The sequence below is a fragment of the Dioscorea cayenensis genome, chromosome 16 (assembly GCF_009730915.1).
Source record: "Dioscorea cayenensis subsp. rotundata cultivar TDr96_F1 chromosome 16, TDr96_F1_v2_PseudoChromosome.rev07_lg8_w22 25.fasta, whole genome shotgun sequence".
In the NCBI taxonomy this organism is placed as follows: domain Eukaryota; kingdom Viridiplantae; phylum Streptophyta; class Magnoliopsida; order Dioscoreales; family Dioscoreaceae; genus Dioscorea; species Dioscorea cayenensis.
In genome coordinates this window covers 17957940-17980319 of record NC_052486.1, presented here as the reverse complement: position 1 = coordinate 17980319, position 22380 = coordinate 17957940, and the positions used below count along the sequence as shown (strand labels likewise).

The 22380-nt window shown below is 32.1% G+C and overlaps 2 protein-coding genes across 11 annotated transcripts; both read left to right on the top strand.

Moving 5' to 3' along the window:
• The first annotated feature begins 9062 nt into the window (after positions 1-9062).
• Positions 9063-17491, top strand: LOC120278980 (L-aminoadipate-semialdehyde dehydrogenase-phosphopantetheinyl transferase-like). Of its 10 annotated transcripts, none has more exons than XM_039285785.1 (13): positions 9063-9342; positions 9485-9566; positions 11662-11727; positions 12016-12144; positions 13370-13531; positions 14391-14524; positions 14819-14994; positions 15374-15441; positions 15537-15569; positions 15788-15943; positions 16853-16924; positions 17030-17159; positions 17252-17491. In XM_039285785.1, the coding sequence occupies exons 3-13, from the start codon at positions 11683-11685 to the stop codon at positions 17359-17361; spliced, it is 1215 nt and encodes a 404-aa protein (XP_039141719.1). In that variant the 5' UTR covers positions 9063-9342; positions 9485-9566; positions 11662-11682; the 3' UTR covers positions 17362-17491. The 10 variants fall into 10 exon arrangements, with proteins under 10 accessions (XP_039141719.1, XP_039141718.1, XP_039141717.1 ...); XM_039285784.1 differs by having other exon boundaries at positions 15537-15671; XM_039285783.1 differs by lacking the exon at positions 15537-15569 and adding exons at positions 10426-10617; positions 15570-15671 and having other exon boundaries at positions 16853-17159.
• Positions 17492-18240: 749 nt separating this feature from the next.
• Positions 18241-19077, top strand: LOC120278578 (fasciclin-like arabinogalactan protein 14). Its single transcript, XM_039285326.1, has one exon. It carries the CDS (start codon positions 18241-18243, stop codon positions 19075-19077), a length of 837 nt encoding a protein of 278 aa, XP_039141260.1.
• Positions 19078-22380: the final 3303 nt, after the last annotated feature.

Below are 22380 nucleotides of genomic sequence, written 5' to 3'. Positions count from 1 at the left end.
AAAAAATGATTAAATTTTTATTGAGAGTTGCAGTCATGTTGCATGTAACACACTATATAATTAATTAGAATAAATGAAATTTCAAAATAAATAAATTTTCTATATAATTAACCACATCGCTTGAAAATTCTGATTTGCTTTTGAAAAATATATACACTTGACCTAAATATCATTGTCAATAATAAATACTTAATAGAGTGGAGTTTGGAATTAGAAAACCAAATATAATTAACCATGTAACCACATCATAGAATGTATACAAAGTCTGGCGTTATGTACATCTACAAAAACAAAACAATCACGTAGAAAACTTTATGCAAGGAATTATAGTCTTTAGGTAGGCATGCATTTAATACTAAGTTATTTAATAAAATAAAAATAATATTATTTTCCGAGGTGATTCTTATCTCAACATCGCATTAAAGATCATGTCTCTATTTCTTATTGTTTCTTATGCATCTTTATTGTTTGTGCTCCTTCCCTGTTAATGGCCTTTTAAAGTACATGTGAGCTTTTAAAAATGTTGTAACTTCGGTCTCTCTTGGCAACTTTATTTCTTTATTTTGTAATAAAAAACAAAATTAAAAATATATGAATAAAAATGAGATCATATATGTTATATAAATCACTTGTTTATATAAGATAGTTATTGTGGGGGTGTCCGAGATCAAATCCAAAAATTAAAGTAAAACAAAAGTATAGATACTTGTTGAATTTGTTTCATATATCTATGTGCATTCTTGACGTAGCTCCCGTGGCATTTTGACAAATATATATATATATATTATGTATTATACCTAAGAAAAAAATAAATATATCAAAATAAATAAATAAATAAATATATTGTGAAGGGATCGATGGAAGCAGTTTAAAAAGTGGTTAAGATAAGAGTGTCTAGGACAACAATTTCTTCGGTGACGTTGCTGTACTTGGGCACCACAAAAGTGAGAAAGGTAGTTGGTAAGCTTCAAGCTTCTTTACTATTGTTATTATTATTATTATTATTATTCTAAATATTTTTAAGGTTCATAGAATTTAATAAAAAAGATATGTTATTACCATATTTGGTATTTGGTTCTTTTATTTATGAAGTTCATGAATATAATTATCAATATACGCAGCCTCATTTAAGAAAAAAAAATAGTACAAAAAGTAAAAATAACAAAATGGGAAAAAAATATTTAAAAAATATGCAAAATATATAACAAAATGAAAGAATCAACAATGGATGCATCAAGCTTGGAATTCCACATGCACATAAAAAAATAATAGATCAAAACATTTGAAAACATTAAAAGATCCGGCTACATTGGAAAAATATATAAAAATAAAAAATTTTAAATTTTAATTTATATCGAATTTATTAAAATTTCCATCAATATATACAAAACCAAACTAATTCAATTGGCAAACCTTAATGTTTTTTTCTTAAAGAAAGACATGTTTAAATGCAGTGCGTATATTGTGCAATGTTGTCTCCAAATGCATTCAATCTTCACATGCCACTAAATGCTATCCAATTCATAAATAGAAAACAAATTTAAATGTCACAGAAACTGTAATTGCACATGCAAACACTACCCTCCCACACCCACCCTTTTTTAATTATTTATATACTCCTATAAAAAAAATTTATAAATAATTAAATTATTATTATTATATAAATAATTTTACATCAAACTTATCTATTATAAGTCCAAGTCTCCTTCATGTCAACATTTATTTCAGATTGGATTGAATATATTTTAATTACTGGATGTTATAGGGATATATATGTAAAGAAATGCATTAAATTTCAAGAAAAGGATCATTACCGACATTGGATAAGCATTTAGAAGTTCTATGTATTTATGTGCGTCATAAAAAAAATCAATTTTTGGAAATTTTAGTTTTCATAGAAAAATTAGTATTTGTTTTAGTTTGAGCAAAAGTTTGTGGCTAAATAATAATATAATTTTTATGTGATTATATGTAATTAAGTAGCAATTTGGACACATGGTTAAGAGTGTTCCATGGCAATGAGAAGGTATAAAATTCACTATAAAAAGATTTCAAAATCAAATTAATTGATAAATATTCACTTTATTTTATTTTTAGCGTAATAAGAGTCAAAGATGAATTATATATATATTTAATAAAAAAAATAATTTAATAAATAATAATAGGAAAAAAAAAAAGTAACACAAGTGACAAAATAAAACGTGCGAGACTAAAATACCTTGAAAAATGATAGAATAAAGTTAGATTTTATTAAATTTAGTTTCGCATAGGTCCACCTTAGCAAACGTTCAAAGTGATAGAATCCAATGTTTGTGGTCATTTTTCGATAAATTTAATTTTAGATCTATAATTTATAATTAAATTTTTTTCGACAACTCGTCAAAACAAGCATCCTAAGGTTTTTTTCAGAAAAATATTTATTAATTATTAAAAAATCTGCAATAATTTTTTTATATATATTAATATATATATGGAGGACAAATCTTCTATGGATGTCTATAGATAAAAAAATCTATGGATGTCCATTATCAATCGTTGGATTTCGATCCAACGGATAATATTGATAAACAGTAGTTACTACAGTAATATGCACATTAATTACTGTTTGGAACAGTATAATACAGTAATATGGACAGTAATTACTGTTTTGGAACAGTATAATAAACAGTAGTACTGTTCATCAATGTCAACGGTTAGATTTTGATCCAACAACTGATAATTGGACGTCCACAGATTTCTTATCTATGGACGTTCCTAGAAGATGTAAATTCATATATATATATATATATATATATATATCTTTCTAACTATTATTAAAATATCTAAGCCCACGAACGGGGTCCAAATACTAAAAAGAAAGACTCATGCCTGTTTAAACTATCAATATCAACAAATATCTTTAAAAAAAACAAGGAAATAATCTCCATTAAAGATTTCATCTTGAAATTTAATACTGATATTAATAATTTGCATCTCAAGAGACTCAACTCAATAGACAAGGACCACATGTTAATCATGGTCCAAAGTATATGTGGCCAACTTTGCATTCATGGCAAAGTAATGCATGAGCACCATTCATTTTCAAAGAGAAATAAGAAACAATTAATCATCCAAAAAAACCTCAAATTTGAAATTAAAAAAAATAAAAAGAAAAAAAATCAGAATTAAAGCTTTTTTTCCTCAGGCTCAATAATATGATTATAAGAACAAAATGGTGTGTGTAATAAGATCATATTCAAATAAAAGGGAAAAAATAGAAAGAAACAAAAATTGTGCTGTGAGTTCATGTGATGGAGGTTAATTAATATTGAATGGAAAGGGTGTAGTGTTTGGTACTCGTTCATGCCACACCATTAATTCCATGTTGGTGGAAAGGTTGCTTCATTAAACACTGAAGATGAGGATGAAAGCATGCATGCATGGATAGTGTACAACTTGTCTTGATTCATTTTGACCCACCTTGTAGCATGCATAAAGTGAAAGTAATGTAGAAAAACAAAGATTACTTGATTAATCACATGCAATCACTATTAAAAATATTGGTTCTCTCCATATGTTTTATTGCTCTGTTATTCCATCCCATGATTAACAGTGAATGGAGGTTCATAAAACTCATGCAATTATTGTCTGGTTAATAGTGGAATCAAAAGGGAAATGATCTATGTTTCTTTGTGTAAATTATTTCAAGAAGAGGATGATGAAGAATCTATGAAGGCTTATATATAGGAAAAGCCGAATATAGGTATTTATTTTATGGGGGACAAAAATTATATATATATTGTTCGTTTATAATGAAAATTTTACAATGAAAAAAACTAGTAACAAAAAAATTAGTACCTAAAAAGTTCATAATTGCTCTTCTATTAATATAATGTACTTTATTTACTTTATATAAAAAAAAAAACAGTTTTATGATTTCATTGAGATTTTAAATTGTGAGCGTTATAGAAATTTTTCATTGCCAATTTCATTAAATAACCCTTTTCAATATTTGTAACTAAGTATCATTCAACTAATTATCTTCATTCTAGTTGCCGATCGGTTCTTCACAATTTATAAAAAAACTCTTACAGTAAAATTTTACTTAACATTATTCTTCTCTAGGAATCTTGAGAGCCTTTATTCAATAAATTGAGTCTCAAATGCTGAATTTATAGATGTCACAGTGTTACCACTTACCAACATAACATGTCAATATGCCAAATTTCAATCAAAACTGAAAGCATTGAAAAACAAAGTATTTAACTTTATAAAGTAAGGGATAGATATATACTAATTAAATAGAAGAAAAGAGGTATAAATCCAACAATTAATGGTCATGAAATAGGTTTATATTGAAGTTTGCCACATCGTTTAATTAGCCCCCTGAAACTCTCTATTAATTGCAGGGATGTTGTAAGTCTCAAAATAGATTCTTAATTCTTGTGTATCAATATTAGATAAAATAATGCAAGCCCATTGACAAAGAATAAGCACACATTAGTAATTCAAAGTTCAAACACATTGAAATTAAGTTCTCAAAGAAAGATCCTTGTTCCCTGCTACCCTTCCAATTCTTGCTTGCCTTATAATTAGTTATATTTAAAAAACGAAACATAACTCATCTATACGTACTACTGAAAAAACTTAAAAAAAAAAGGAAGATATCAATAATTCAAATCACAGCCTTCAACTTGTGACCTCTGTACCTATATATATATATTTATTGATGACCCTCTTGATAACCCACTGTTTTTCCTACTAATTTTTTTTTTATATAAAATTTTCCTACATAAATTCAGCACCACTCAAAAAAATTAAATAAATAAATAAAAATAAAAATAAAAACCCTTAAAAGTCACGCATGCATGCAATCAATCAATCATGAAAGCATATAAGCAGTACGTGGGCTTTCTTGTCACCTTCTAAGAGATGCCTTGTACTAACTACTAAGTCTTGTCATGTTCTTCATCTCCTCTGAGTCTCTTAACACAAACACACACACACACACACACATGTATGTATGTTATGTATGAATACATACAGGTATAGTTCACGTGCGTGAAATACCAATTATGCCCCTCAACGGAAAATTAGAGGCTTTGGCTATATTAAAGTATAATGCAGAACGTGGTATATATGTTTTATTTATTGTGTTTGTAGTGTCCGTGTGTTTTATTATGTAGGTGTTACTTGTAGAAGGGATAGTGTCTTACTTAGTCCAAGTAGTGCAGGTCCTGGTCTTAACCATTGTGTGACTTATTGTTAGTTCGTTAGTTTGTTGTGATTGTGCCTTGATTGTAGGTGTTTCTGTTAACTTCAATGTCTATGTATTTGTGGTCCAATTGTTCATTAAACTCCTCTGTATCACTTTTCATCTCTTATATTTGCATGCACACAACCTGTTGACGAAATTAATTCCTCTACAACTCTGAGTTTTGTTTTCTTAGTGAAAAGCTTGTGACAATTGACAAGTCTTCTGTTTTGTCAGGTTGGACCCCAATTGATGAGGGCAGCCTGGTCATACGGCCTCGCCGCCTTCTCCTTCTCATCATAGCCTAGATCCTATTTTCCCCCATTTAAATAAATCATTTTGTTGTATAATTTTATCAAGAAATTAGAACAAACATTTATATACATATATATATATATATATATATATATATAAAAGACTCACCTTGTTAGACTGCGGGACAAGACAAAGCGGTTGTTATCATGAGCTTATCAAAGATGTAAGTGGGACGAGGATCCCCATTGAATAGGGGAAAACCTTTCCCCATCCGCGGAGCGGTGACGGAAAATGTATTCTTCATCCCGTAGGATCCAGCCTCACTCCCCGCGAATACCCGTGGGGAATCGAGGAGAAGATATATATATTATATATATTAAAATAACTCGTATAATTAATTTTATTTATTAAAAAATTCAATATTGATATAATATTATAATGACCAAATATTTGGGTTTTAAAAATTTTATTTTTGATATTTATTAATAATATTTTAGATTTTTAATAAAAATTAGTGTTCCTCGAATGCAATACTTGGAGATAATTATATGAAAAATTGTTTTAAAAATTTTAATTAAAACTTTTTAATTTCCTATTATAGACAAATATGTTATATTAAATTAAGATTAAATTGATTAATTTATCAACTTTATTGAAATCTCAAATTGTAAGTAGAACATTTCTTATGAAATCCTAATTTTCGCAGTTCCCCTTCTTCAATTCTTTATACCATTGATTACTTCGTTAGTTTATTGTTTTCTCATACATTAAATAATACTTATTTTGATGAATATTTTGTTTTTTTTTTTAATTTCATATATGTTGTGTTATATGTTTAATTAGGAAAAAAAATTTGATGGGATAGCGATTCCTCGTCCCCGCGGGGATTCCTGTGGGGGAGTGAGTGGGGGGAATTTCTCCCCCATAGGGAATCTTGAGGTGAGGAATCCATGCCCCCGTGGGAAGCAGGGATGGGGATCTCATTCCCCATCCCGCCCCGTCCCGCCCCACTTGCATCCCTAGAGCTTATAGAGAGTTTGTAAAGTGAGCCTGAATAAAGGCTAGATAGAATGGTCCAAATCTTGGTGATTCTTCCGATTTTGCCCCTGACAACGGCAACTATTGTCCCAAAGATGGGCTCATGTCTTCCCGTCCACGGTCCACCGGTGCCTTACCTACATAGGTACACAAAATAAAGCCAGTCAAAGAAAAGAAAACTTAGAAACCAACCATGCATGCATGCATGCAATGTTGAGATAATAATAGTAGTACTGTAGAGTGGTAGAAAGCTTGTCAGTGGTAAGAACTGTTTATATTCGTAACTTTGGCGAAATTTGTTGGTTTAATGGTTTGGTGAAATGATGGAGAAGGTGGAGAATGGTGCACGAAGCCCTAAACAGCTTTTATAATAAGAAAATAAGAGGGTATTATAGAAATAAATTAAAATAGAGGGAGGCAAGTGGAAACTTTTCATTGGTTTGGCTTTATGGTCAGCTTGACTCAGTGTTTACTAACAAATCATAGGGTCCGAGTATGATGAGCCCCGGCCACTTTGAAGCAGGGGGTGGAGGAAAGGGGCAAGGTGGTGCTTGAGCACCAAGCGCCCCCTTGACCTAGCCTATATAAGAGGGCTATATATATATATATATATATAATTAGAATTGGTCAATATGTAGTTGGGAAAAGGGCAGAGGAAGAAAGATATAGACATAAATCAATACATAAACAGTAATATAACTAGTACTCAAATAATGTATTTGCATCAAGAATGGGTGGTTGGGTCTTTGTTGGGCTTTTATAAATTTTTTTAAAAGATGTTAGTAGAATTCGGAGTAGATGACCGTGATAAATTGAGTAACTGCCACGATCACGATATACATCCTACTTTGCACTATTTATTTGACTGTTGGAGCTGCTGTCTCTAAGCACTATATATACCCATTATTCACAAGAAAAGATGCTTTAAAACAGTTGGATTAAAATACAACAATTGTATATATATATATATATATATATATAATATTGTATGATATACAAATCTTGATATTCTTGATCATGAAACTCATTTTCTAGATTACTTCTACTCCGACGGATGTTTCACTTTATTGAATAAAATTCCTATAATTTTTTTTAATAAATTCTTTAATTCTTACAAAAAATAACTTCACCTCAACATTTATGACAATGGAAGAAATTCTAATTTTATTGAATACCATAATTTTGCAAGTCTTACTATAAACCTAGTTAAAACTTGAAAGTATTTAGTTTTTCCATTGGTTTATCACTTTAATGAATTAACAATAATTTTACTAATGGAAATAGTATCAGTTAAAAAAGTTTTTTTAGTAATAAACATTATCAAAACCAAGTTGCGTAACAAAGTAAAAAGATAATTAGTTGAATGATATGATGATACACCACTTTGAATGAAAGGTGTTTAAAACAATTGCCCATTGAAAACGGAAAGATTCAACTTTCACCTTATAGTAGTAGTCATTAACAATATAACCACAAGAAAGTTACTGTTAAGAAACTGAGTATTAGGAACGAAATTTAGTCCGTTTGTAATTACAACCGATTAGCAACGAAATAACAATTATTTTTAATATGTTATTAATAACGTCTTAGAAACGGTCATTTAAAAATATAATTTATTAAAATATTATAAAATATCCGTTTCCAACAAAAAAGAGACTACAAACGGAGTAAAAAAATACATACTTTATCAAAATACTAGTAAACAATTATTAAATCCTTGTTTCTAATATGTTTCTAATAAAAATACACTATAAATAGATTAAAAATTTTATATTTTATCAAAATATTATTAAATATTATAAAATCTTCAAGAAACGGATTAAACATTTATATTTTTTCTAAATATTATTAAATATTATAAAATGTCTGTTTCTAATCTATTTATAATAGAATACAAATAAATTACAAATGGATAAAAAAATTAATATTTTATTAAATATTATTAAATATCATAACATGGCGTTTCTAATAGTAAAGGATTAAAAAAATAACAAGTTAATATTTTATCAAAATATTATTATATATTACTAAATATTATAAAATACCCATTGTAATACGTTTAGAGACTAGAAAATGATTAAAAAAAATCATATTTTATTAAAATATTATTAAATATCATAAAATGTTATTTTTTTAATCCGAATAGAAATGTACTTAAACGAATTAAAAAATATATATTTTATGAAAATATTATTAAATTGTTCTAACATATGCTCATGTTAACAAATTCTCATTATTAAGTTGTTATAGCATATTCTTATTATTAGATTGTTCTAGCATATGCACATGTCAAATGTTATTAAGTAATTTCTCCAAACATTAAAAGTTGAACTTCAGTAGAAATTAGAATAAACAGAGGCACTAATCAAAGAGATTAGATACTAAAATCCTAACACTAATTACTACACTAATTTTTTTTAGTTTTATTTTTTTCATCACAAATTTACACACATCTCGATGCATATCCAGATTCGATCTCAGCCGTACATCTATCACTCAAAAGGAAGCCAGCAACACTTCTCGCCATTCCAAGCCCCGTGCTCCAACTCCAGCAACGCCTCCAGCCCAGCGATCCTCTCCCTCAGCGCCTCCTCCGGCGTTTCCGGCGAAGCCACCGCCGGCGCTGACGACGACGTCACCGCGCGGGGCTTCTTCTCGATCGGGGCTTCTCATCGCCGATCCCTTGAGCTTCCCATCGTCGTCGTCGTGCGTCTTTCTCTTTCTCTAAATCCTCACCCAGTCGTGCCTCTCTCTGTCGCGCGCAGCTCATCATCGTGTTCCCTTGTGTCATTTCGAGCTTTCAAAAAGAAGAAAAGGTATTCGATCTTGCTATCCTTTTGATCTTTGTTTGTCTTCTCATCGGCTCATCATCTAGATTTCTTGCTCATTATGAACAAGATCATGGTTGGTTGACTAGTTATTGATTTATACTCAAATCCATATATGTTTTTATTTCAGGATTTGGACACAGGAATTTGAGAACCAAATAGATTGCCAGAAACTTTGAAGGTCCCAGACACATGATCTCCTGAGAAAATAGGTTGGTCTTTGTTGTTACAGGATTTCTTTTTGTGTTTTGATTTTGGGTTTTTTGTTTGGTTTGCTGGAAATTTGATCGAAGGGTTGGATAGTTTTGATTTTGGGGGCTAATTGATGGCTTTGAGTTTGCTAAACATGATTGCAATGTTCAATTATCATGTGTAGCTAGGGTTCCAAACTTCCAGTGGTTGTAGAAACTCAAAATAGGGCTAGTTGGAGTTTTAGCTTCGATTCCATGAAGTATGAATGTTGGGAGTGATCTATTGAGCTTCCTTGAAGTGTTTTAACTTTTAATGTTCCTTGAAAGTAGGTAATGAAGTGTTTTAATGAATACCAGGGTTAGATGCTTCATGATGCATGCAAACATTTTATTTGCCAAAAATACTCCTAGCACACTATTATAATGTATTTCTTAAGTTGGGTAATTTGGGAAGAAGAAGAAAAAATATTCACAAACAGTGGTAGAATTTGCAAAGCATTCCTCTCTCTTTGTTTCTGTATATGTATCTATATCTTCAACTTTGTATATTTGTTTGTCCTCACTCTTGGCTACTTCTCCATCCTAATCTTTATAATATTTCAAATCACCTTCTTTTCTTGCCTCTTAGCTTTCTTATATATATATATATATATATAATGTGAAGCAAATGAAAAGTTTGGTAGGTTTTCTTCTTCTTCTTCTTTAAGAACAAGAGCAAGGTGAGGCATCTTTTACTCTCTCTCTCTCTCTCTGTGATTAGAGTTTCACTTAGGTATAGATTGTGTAGCTCTTGTCATCACCTCTCAACTATAATTATTCTTATATCCATATTATTTATTTATTTATTTATTTTTTAAATTACATTTAGTTACAAGTACAGATAGAAATAGAAATTAAAGAAGAAGAAGAAGAAGCAACAGCAGCTTTATAAAAACCAGAACTGGACACATCATGAATTGGAGATGGTTCTATCAAGAGCATATATGTGGCATGCCATGTTTGATAGATCTCCAAGTCATCTAGCCAGTTAGCCCAACCCAACCCAACCCAACCCCACCATATTTGAATTCTGGTTTGTCCTCTTTCTTTTTTTTTCTTTCAGTTTTCAAATCTGTTTTTTCTTGTGAGTTAATAAGTCTATTTGCTACGATATGTGCTTTCTTTGCTTGAATAAGATTTGTATTTATCTTTCAGACCTAAAAATGTTCAGATATGTGTGCTAAATGATCTTGATTTTTTTGAAACATATACTGACATCCATTCTGCACAAATAGCATTGATATAGACAATGCTCAAAAACCTAAAGTACAATGCATTAGCATCATTTTAATGGTCAAATTCCAGAAGAACATTCACTCAAAGTCACTGTTTGCAAGAAAGAGAGAGAGTGTTTTGTTATCGAATGCAAAAAAATTTAAATATTTTTTGCTTCATATTGAGTCTGCAAAAATTCTTCCTGTCTATGTCATACAAAATATACATCTCTTCCTTTTTTTCTGTAATCCATGTTGAAGCCATGATGTTTGTGGCAGAGTCCTCCAAACAACTTTAAATGATCTCCTTTTAGGCTGCAAAGTTGCAAAACAAAAGAAACTATTACATTTCTTGCAAAAACATGATGAGATTTACTTGGTATCAATCTAAGATCAATTTAATTTTTAAAATCTAATATCAGAGAGCCATTTTCAAACCAAGAAGTAAATTGATATCAGTCAATCTACTTTCAAGTATGTCATTTTTTGCCCACATAAATTGATCTCAGTCAATCTTGTTTGGTTTGAAGTTTCTTATTGTGCCATTCATTGTTGGCTGCTTAGTTATGCTTCATTTCTTTTCCTTCCAATTGTCTTTATTAGTGGATTCTCATTGTCCTTGCAGTCTACGAAATTATTTAAATTGATTAGTTATGGTTGTGAACTTGTATTTTGTGTTTTTAGATAGATAAATGCCTTTGAGATTCAAAGAAATTTTTATTAGTTTTCATGAAGCAATGGCAGGAGCCTTGATCTGGTACTCATTCTTTTGCTTTACTTAGTGAAGTCTGATCATTATTGGTAACCTGGTATATCCAAGCATGTGTTTGCTAGCCAAGCTTACTTTGATTCATTTTCATCAGCAGGTGAGCTAGAAGCTGTTAATGCTGCAGAGAAGGCTGAACGGGAAGCTTCAGCTAAGGGACAAGGTAAGTGTGAAAGCCTCAGTTTGAATTACTCAGTTTGAGTATATTTTTATTTAATGTGTTGAATTTTGATATATCAGTTTTGCATTTAGCAATTGTCATGAAATTTAAATGGAAATGAAATAGTTAAACTGGAAAGTTTTATGTATGCCTGCTGTGCCGATGGGTTGTTTGATAACAACCCATCAAATATTAGGATGCGTTTGGTTTTTTTCTTTTCCTGTGATTGTACTGATGGATCTTGTGCTTGGATTGTTGGGGCAGTAAGGTGGTGGGCTTTCGATTGTGCAGGTGTTGACAGTGATCTCGCAGAAGCAGAAGGCTGCTCTGAGAGAAGCTTACAAGAAAAATAAGTTTTTGCCGCGTGATCTCCGCCCCAAGAAGACCTGTGCCATCAGACGTCGCCTCACTAAGCATCAGGTTGTATTCATCTTCAATTTGTTTGGAATTAGGTTTTCGTATCATATAAATAATTTTGTAAGTTAATGATTGTAGAATTTTGCTCGTGTTGACCTTCTCTTTTAAATTGTGAGAAAGAATGAGGTTTTAATACACATTTTTGTGGTTTTTTGTGGACCTATTAATTTTTGTGCATTCTCAAAAGTTCATTTTAGTAATCCAAGGACAACGCAGCTACATGATGAAGCTGTTAGTGATGATGATAGTTGGTGAACTACAAACCTGAATTTCTTTTCAACTAAGTTGAATTATTTTTATGGTTGTGGAGTGGTCATTTATATGTACTAGGTTTAAAAAAAAAATCATGGATATAATTTTTATTTTATTTTATTTTATTTTGACTTGAATTGTAGAAACAGATTAAAAATAGATTAATTTGTTTCAATATATTTTTTTAAATTAACTTTAGAAACGGATTAGGAACAAAAGCACTTTTATTTCTAATGGACGGAACGAAAATAAAACATAAAATATTTCGTTTGGAATCCGTTTTCAATTTTTGTAACAATAACAATTTTTTTTGAAATTGATTTCTAAATTCCTAAACAGAATTATAACGGAATTTAGAAACGGATTAGCAATATATATTATTTTGTTTTAATAATCAAAAAATTAAAAACATAATGGCTCTTGTTTCTAAATTTTGAAAAAAATTTCCGTTTCTATTTAAATTAGAATGTTTCAAATCCGTTTCTAAACTGAATTAGCAATGGATTAGAAACAAAAATTGTTGTTTCTAAACACATCGAAATATGTTGTTTCTAAACAGTAATATGTGTATATATATATAAATATTTTTTTAAATATTAATTAGTATAATTATAAATTTAAATGAATATTATTTTTTTAATATTTATAAATTTTTAAATTAAAGTCAACATCTGTAATTTTGGTCCTAATTCCGCCTTTGCTTTGAAGCTTAAACACTTGCCTCTTAATGAGACAAAATGTGAAGTTGAGTCCGATTATATAGTAAATTCATGTTGTGTAATATCTAAGTAGTTAAAATAGCTTACACTTTCATTAAAAAAAATTATCATTATTTAATGAGCATATATATAAATAACCTAGAATATATTACCAAAATAACCAGACAATTTATAATGAACTCTATATTTTAAATCATAAAAATGACATTATTTAATGAGTATTTAAGGAACATCGATTTAAATTTTAAAAATTACAGGGGCCTCTGTGGAATTACGTCAAGAGGAAAGCTAAAACGCAAGGCTCTCGCTTTCAGCTCGATCCCGCTGCCCTTCCCCAAAGCTCTCGATACTGTACCGCCGGTTCTCGGGTCGCCGGCCACTTCTCCACCTTCACGTCATCAACGGATTCTGAGCTTCGGGTGAGCTTCTTTATCCCTTTTGTCTCTCTTGTTGTCATTCATGATGGTACTAGCGCTGGGCTGAGTAGTGGCAGCAGAGGCGACGGTGAAGGCGACGGCGGACAAAGGCGGCGGTAAAGGTGAAGTCTAGCGAAAGTGAGGAGGTGTTTGTGATATTGGTCAATTGCTAGGGTGGATGCATATTGGAATATGATTTGAACCCTTAGGTCAGAAAATTGTTAGAATATCTGAGCTCTTTATTCTGAAAAGTTGGATTTTGAATAGTTATTGATGCAGCATTTCGTAAATTGCGGGGGTTTTAATTATGATTGTCTAATTTTTCTTTTTATGTATTTGTGATTGAAAAAGCCCCAATGATGTACGTATTTGATTTGTTGGGTCATGATTGGTGTTATCTCTTGTTGATTGTTATACTATTTCCTGAAAATTTTGTTAATTTTTATAACTTTTGTGATTGAGAATGCATAATATTGAATGTATTTGATGTGAGTTTAGCTCATGGTTGGTGTCCCTCATTGTTCACAAAACAGAAAATTTGATATGAATGGTGTTGTTCATGATGTTTTCGAAACAAACAAAAGATTTAATCATTGTGCATGTCATGATTGGGAAAGCCCAGTACTAAGTGAAGTTGGTGCAAGTATGGGTTATAATCACTGTTGTCCATTCTATGCTGCTTGTGTTTCAGAACCAAGAAATAGAAGACAGGAATTACTATGCATATTGATGTTTATGATGTTGTATTGATGATGATGTTTGTAATTTGTGAATTGAAAAGGCCCGAACGAAATTGATGTGAATTTGAATCGTAATTGCTGTATTATATTGTTGATGGTTGTGCACATTGTTTGTGATTCAGAGAAAAAGAAAACTGAGGACTTGCATGAGTCAATATCTCAGACGGATGATGTTGCCATCACACCCTGATATTGTCACTCGGAAGATTCTTGTTCCAACACCTTACCTGTCTCCTATCCCACTTCCATCACCAAGGTAATTCCTGTTCTCTCTCTTTATGATGGTATTTTTTGTCTTTGCCGCAGAGTTGATCTTCAGGTTAAAAAACTAGGTGAAGAAAGTTGCACTAGAATAGTTTGGCACTTTTTCTGGAATAAAAGATCAAATTTGATCAAAGGACACATCCTTGCACTTTTTTATTGATTTGCTGATTGCCTGATAGTATATGCATACATTTGAGTTGCTTGCAATAAATGAAGAATTATCATGTGGAGTTGATTCTACTCTTTGGTGTTGGAAAATATCTCCTCTTTTTGGTTCAATTTGCAGGGAGGCACATTTTTGGTACATGGTGCCGGATGAGGTCAATGATGAATCACTACTTGATCAATATTCAGAACTCTTATCTTCATGTGAAAGGGATAATGTCTTTGGCATGAAGGACAAGAGATTGTGGAAAGGGGCTCTTTTAGCCCGTGCCCTCTTGCGCACAACCCTTTCACGATGTACAGCTTTCCAACTTTTTTTATTTATCTTCTCTTGCATTCTTTCGGTTACTATTGCATTCTCCAATTTTTGCAGTGTCAAGGCTATCCACTTGACACGTTCTGAATCCAACCATTTCATAATATGATGAGGTTCTTTTAAATTGTTGATATCCCTTTTTTCAGCTAGTCTTGCTTCTGGTATTATTCCCCAAATTTTATAGTGGCTTAATGGAGTAAGAGTTTTCTGCACCTAGTTCACGGAATATTGGTATATCCATTTTCATTGCAAACACATCGGTTGTGGTTGCTGATGGTGTTTACAGAGTTAAAAATTTAAGTTGCGTTTGTATATAGTTATCTTCATGCTGATGGTTTATTTTGTTTGATATTAGATCAGACACAAGGTGTGAGATCATCAGTCCTAGATCATTGAAGTTCAAGAAGAACAAATATGGGAAGCCTGAGGTAACATTTCAGACTTTCGACAACGAAATATGGACTATTGGTGACTTACCAATCACCACTCTTTTTTAACTTAATTTGTTTTTCATCGGCATCAGATGTTGATATTGGAATGCATTTATGAAAAACAGGTAGACTGGCAATGTGACGGTCAATGGGTTCCACCATCTTTGCATTTCAATATTTCACATACATCTTCATTGATTGCCTGTGGTGTCACTCTGGATGTGCCTGTAACATCTGCATCTTTTTCTATCTTGATATAATTGTTTTATTCTCAAGACACTTGCACAGTTTTATTGCACATGAAATATCAGGATTAGTTGGGCCAGTTTATTCTCTTTGACAGATTGGTATTGATCTTGAAGAGAAACAGCGCAGGCTGAAGAGCGACATTCTGTCTTTCGCTCGTCGTTACTTTTCTACTTTTGAGGTTGAATTTTTGCAGGCTATTGCAGACCCTGAAAACCAGAGACAGGAATTTGTCAAATTATGGACCCTTAAAGTGAGATTTCTCAATGTTCTTATTTCTTTGTCTTCCCCTGATTTTTTTTGTTTGATTTTACATTATTATTGCACATAAACTTTCTAGTAGCTTCATGTTTGATTTGTCTCAAGCACATAAATATAATTTTCCTTTTGTGTATATTTTCCCACCAACTATTGCGACAAACAATTGTACTCTTTGAAACCATTTGGTTGGCACTTGGGATTTTTATTGGGAACTAGCAGTCTAGCACAAACTATGATATAAATTTTACTATTCCTACACTTTATCTAGAAGTTACTGCTGGCTTGGTCAGCCGGTCAACATTCAAAAAGGTCTGACATTACCCACTAGGTAAGATGTGGAGAATTTTGAGTAAAATATATTGACATTTCAGATGCTTTGTACGTTTTGGTATTGCTCTCCTTTTTTGCATTGGTGTGGATTTGACTTCTATATTAAGTAACGGGTCCATTTGGATTAAGAACATCACTCCAGATGACTACGCGCAAAGTGAATTGACTAAACACCAAGGAATTTATTTCATTCGGGAAACAATAACAGTGCCACAATGTCAAACTACTTAATATTTTTCTTATTTGTGTTTTCTAACCAGAGGTGGCAAGTCAGCAATCATAATTATGGACATTTTTCGGGCTTATTCACTCTTTTGAAACTTTATTTTCAGTCTAAAATTATATTTATATGCCATTTACCGAAGTTAAGCCGAAGGTATTCTTCTAATATCACAGAGACCTCGTCATGGAAGACCGAAAACAGGACTGATCAGGTTAATGATCTAATATGACATCCATTCTCGGACTTTCAAGATTGTAAATGACTAGTTGATGCTTGGTTGTTGTCTATCATATTGAAAAATTGCACCTTAAATGCCTGTTGACTAATCTGGTCTTTCTGGTTTCTTAGGAAGCCTATGTTAAAGCTCTGGGCCGAGGATTTTCAGCTGCACCCTTCAGTAGATTCACAATTCAGTTTCGAGTAAGTGAATATATGAAAATTCTGATAGAATCACAAATCTTTCTCGCCGAACATCCTTTTCTAATTGTTCAGTTGCTGAATGTATACATTAAATCTTTGTGCCAGGACGATGAAATAACAGTTGAGGATTCGGAAAATTCTAAAAATCTCACTTCCAATTGGCAATTTGCCCTATTTGAACTGGATGGTTCTCACTATGCTTCAGTTTGCATGGAGAAAAATAAAATTTCGGACGGTGAGAAAATGAGTTTCTTGTTTTCAATCCTCTGGCAATTCTCAAGACCTCAAGAACTCCCCTTTTGTTCATATTATTTTTCTGATTTGTAGGAAGGGGAAGGGAGCCAATGAGACTGAAAGTGTGGAAGACTCTTCCCTTTGTAAATGATGAATTTGTTTCAGGCACGGATGCAGTTATTAGTCTGAATGGATTATCTTGAACCCTCAATCTGAAACTCACCCACTTTGTATTGTACTTGGAAGCAAGAGAAATGAAATATATGTTGAATATAAGCAAGAACATTAGATTTTCTTTCCCTCAGGTTGACATATGAAAATTCTTTTCATCTAGCTCCAAATGTTTCTAATTTATGGGCCTGATTTTCCTTGGTGTGCCTTTCAATAATATAAATGCTTGTCGCTATCGGTCCATGGGTGTCTTTGAATAGATATTGAATAGGTCATCCAAAATTTTCTTTTTTCCACTAGTAATGAGAAGTTCAACTTTTGACTATTATCAAACGTGAAAAATGATAAAATTAGCTTCATTCTGAGAAAAATGTTTATTTTTTTAAAATATTTTAATTAAAATAAATTTCACAAATATACATACAATCATTTAAAAAGTTGTTGCCACTCGGTGTGACTTTATAATTTAATTATAGTCTTTCTTTTCAACAGAATAGAGCCTTCTCTTTTAGTATGTGTGCGTATGCATGTATATATATATGCATGCACCAAAACAACACACTAGTTTCAAATACATAATCAAACTCAACGGGTCCGACTCAACCAAATATCAAATGATTGAACTAAAAAAAAAAAATTGTTGCAAACCTTAAAAACCACATAACCCTAAATAAAGCCAAAAGGAAAGATTCAAACGCCTACTCCTCAATCACTCCTTCCGACCGTCCAAACTCCGACACCCCAAAAATGGCGGGAGCGGACCATTTCGAACCGTTAAAATTTACACACAACCCCCTCCTAAAATACAAAACTATAAATACCACCCCTTTTCTTCCCTCCTCCCAATTCATCTTCTCTTGGTTGAAAGCATAAACACAAAATAATTACAAAAAAGTCCTCAACAAGACAAGATGAACTCCAAGCACACTTCCCTCCTCCTCCTCCTCCTCCTCACCACCATTGCCACCACCTCCACCACCGCCTTCAACATCACCCGTCTCCTCTCCGACTACCCGGACTTCGCCTCCTTCAATGATCTCCTCACTCAAACCGGCCTCGCCGATGAGATCAACAGCCGCCAAACCATCACCATTCTCGCCGTCGACAACTCTGGCCTCGATGCCGTCTCCGACCGTCCCGTAGACGTCGTCAAGCGTATTCTCTCCGTTCACGTCATCCTCGACTACTACGACTCTGCCAAACTCCAAAAGCTATCCAAGAAAAAGAACACTCAACTCACCACCCTCTTCCAAACCTCCGGCATTGCCACCAACCAGGCCGGATTCCTCACCGTCACTCAGATGGATGACGGCGAAGTCAGCTTCGGTTCCTCTGTCCCCGGTGCCGGCATTGGTGCCAATCTCGTCAAGGAGGTGGTTACCAAGCCCTACAACATTTCTGTTCTTCAAATCACCGATATCGTCGTCCCCCCGGGTATCGACAACCTTAAGTTCCAAGCTCCACCACAGGCTCCTCCTCCTCCTCCTGCTTCTGCACCTTCTGATGATGAGGCCACAGCTCCGGCAAGCTCATCTGATGATGCAGAGACTCCGGCTGTGTCTGAGGCTCCTGCTGCTGAGGCTCCGGTTGCTGAAGGTCCGGCTGCTGCTTCTCCAGTGGCTGATGCTCCTAAGGGTGAGAAAGCTGCTGCTCCGGCGGCCGATGAGAAGTCTTCTGCCGGACGTTTGGGAGCTGCAGTCGCCGGTGTTGCTTTGGCTGTTGCTTCTTCCTTCTTTGCTGCTTTGTAAGTTAGAGAAATATGAATGGGGAGGTGCTTCTTGGTAATAAGAGTGTGTGCTGGGTTTTTAAGTAAAAAATAAATAAATATAAGAATAATATATAAAAATAAACAAATCTAAGAAAAATAGGCTTTTGATTTATGACTAACAATTTGTTATTATAATGGAAAACAAATTACTGTATTTATTAATATTTGTTGTAAATATACTTAAAGATATAAATGAATAGGTTTGAATTTTTTTTTTATAATATAGATAAAACATTACATACACTTTTTTTTTATTATTATACGGCCCCCAAACTATGCATTGAGAAAAAATAATTAAATTTTATTGAGAATCAAATAATCAAGAATGAATTTGAATAATAACAAAAATAAAAAATCAAGCACACACATAGAATGACAAGATTTTACATGATTCGATCAACATGGTTATGTTCATGACCGCATCAATATTGTATTTTTTCACAAAAACCAGGGTTTTATAATACAAAGATGTTTACATACAGAAAAATAAAAATTGGGTTACACATGTCTAAGCCTAAAATATATTGATAAGGTAAATATAGACTCCACATAGATAAATATTTTTTATTAATATGCTACAATCATGAAATGGGAATGACTCAAATTTTTAACTTAGTGTATGGAAGTTAAATTAATTACTACTGAGTTATTACAATGTTGACCAAGTTTTCCATTTTATGCGGAGGTTTGACATTGCACAAAAATAATTGTGTTAGTGTAACCGTACTATTTAATTAGCATGATTTGACACAAAGACAAGATGACATGACAACCATGGTGATAATGCATAATTGATGACATGGAAAGCATGGTGACATGGTAAGAATACTTGGCTTGCAAGGCAAAATTATCTTGAAGATCTTGGTGGAGTTATTTTTAGTATGTCTATAATATGGAGGAAAATATCTGGAAGATATTGGTGGAATTATTCTTGGAAACATGCTACAACTTGAAGACAAGATCATATCAAGACCATATTTATGAGATGCGATTGAAGGCTAAATATGGATGGAGTTTAATTGAAGAAATATCTATTCATGGTATGAATGAAGGCTAATTGAAGATATGATTTGAAGAATCATTGATGATTGAGTTGATTGATTGAAGATCTATTATTGGGAAGATTTGAGGATCAAACTTGGGTGAATTGAAGATTAAGTTTGTAGAATCTTTGAAGAACCAAAACTTGGAAGGTTGAAGACTAAGTTTGGCAAGTTTCATGAAAGACGCACAAGGACGTGCGCCCCTTGTGAGGGGACAGCGTGATGAGAAACTGAGGAGGTAGGCTAGTTACCGGCAGTCGGGATCGGGAGATTTGACTGCATTGACTTAGATTAAGCATGACCGGGAGGTTGATGGGTCTTGAGGTCGTCTGCAACGTAACCAGAACTCAGTCAAGTCAGCAGTCATGGCCATGTTGCAACTTATGTTACAACAGGAGTTGCAACAGCTAATTTTGGAAGGTTTTTTAAATTAGTAGCCGCGGAAATTCTAAAAGAGTTATGTACTATATTTGGGACGTTGATGCGTCTATATAAGTTGCCTTGCTCGTAGATTGTATGTGTGACCGGAGCTAGAGAGAGTGGGTGCACAAGACAATCTAGAGAGGGTAGTGATCTTTGTTTGTAAGTGTTGAGTGACAAGTGTCTGTACTCATGTATTTTCACATCTTTTAGTGGATTGTTTATCTTCGGGCTTGGCCCCTTAGACGTAGGCGAGTGGACGCCGAACTGGGTTACTAACGTCGTGTGTCTTTTTCTTTGTTGGCTTGTGTGAGATTTCTATGAGTGTTTGGATGTTCCCTAAAATCCACAAACCACACCAGCGAAACTAACAAATTGCTCACCAATGAATTATAAGACGTCAAAGTCCAATAAACTTTAAAAAAAAAAATATTTATAAATGTTTAGTGTTTATGTTTGAACAGTTTGACTAGATACTTAAATAAGATGCCTTTAACCATGTCGAACACCTCCAAACAAACTTTTAAAGGATGTGGTTGTCATTGTTTCCATGGTTTTAATTTTTTTTTTTTTCCCAATTGACATTTTTCTTTGCTAAATAATGTAACTCATCTTTTTGGATTTTCTTTTTGCCATTTAGGTTCTATAACTATTAAATCATTATTTCTACAAAATAATAAGTAGTTACAAATTTTTTTTGTGATTATAGTTCCATAAGACATTGTTCTTCAAGGCATAATGCAACTCATGGTTTTGGATTTTTCTTTTTGTCACTAGATTTTACAAGCATTGGATTCTTTTCTCTTTGGTTGTGAGATAATTATATTATCATTATTTTAAACCACAGTAATTTTTTTTAAACACTAGTTAGTTAGTGATACGAGAATAAAATCATGGGTGTGAAATAACTATTATTATTATTATTATTATTATTATTATTATTATTATTATTCCATATGGATATATTAAAATTTTCATTCATGGAGAATATTTTTAAAAAGAAAAAAAACTTTTGCATGTAAATAAAATAAAATAAACTTGAAAAATTAAAGAATATAAAACTTTATTCCCCCATTAAGGCAAACAAATTAAGTGGGATTGAAGAGTTGTGTTAAATCAAAACTATTTTGAGAATAAAATCTTTTTTATTTTTTAAATTCACTATTGCTAGATATCTTGAAATTTAAAATATGATTTTTAATTAAAATATGTATTATTATTATTTGAAATATATAGTAACTGAACGCTTGTCTCCAATTTGTCAATATATATAATAATAAAAAATAATCTCTAAATTATATTCTTGCTTAAAATTTATAAATTATAAGTTTAAATATTAAAAATACAAAATATGGAAGATCAAGAATCAGTTGATCAATTAATTAATAATTTAACTAATAAAAAGAGATTTTTATCGTATAATTTTTCTTTCTTGAAATTGTGTGTACTAAATTCTTCTGGGTAGATTTATGTTAAAATCAAAATAAATATAATACCCTTTTTTTCTAATCATCCTCTTTAAAAATTATTTTATAATTTAAATTGCAAAAAAAAAAAAAAAAAAATCAAGCTAGAAAGTAACGTGTTAATAAAAAATTCTCATGCGAAAACAGCGTTTGAATTTTTTAATGCATCTAATCTAGACGCGCCATTAGTCCAAAAATAAGTTAAAAGCTCTTTCATGTTCAACCACTCAAAACACTTTCAAATATATTTATAATATAAGAAAATTGTTTTTTTAACATATTGAAAAGTCCTTTGTCGACATGTTGCTTCTCTCTCTCTCTCTCTCTCTCTCTCTCTCTCTCTCTCTAAATGCT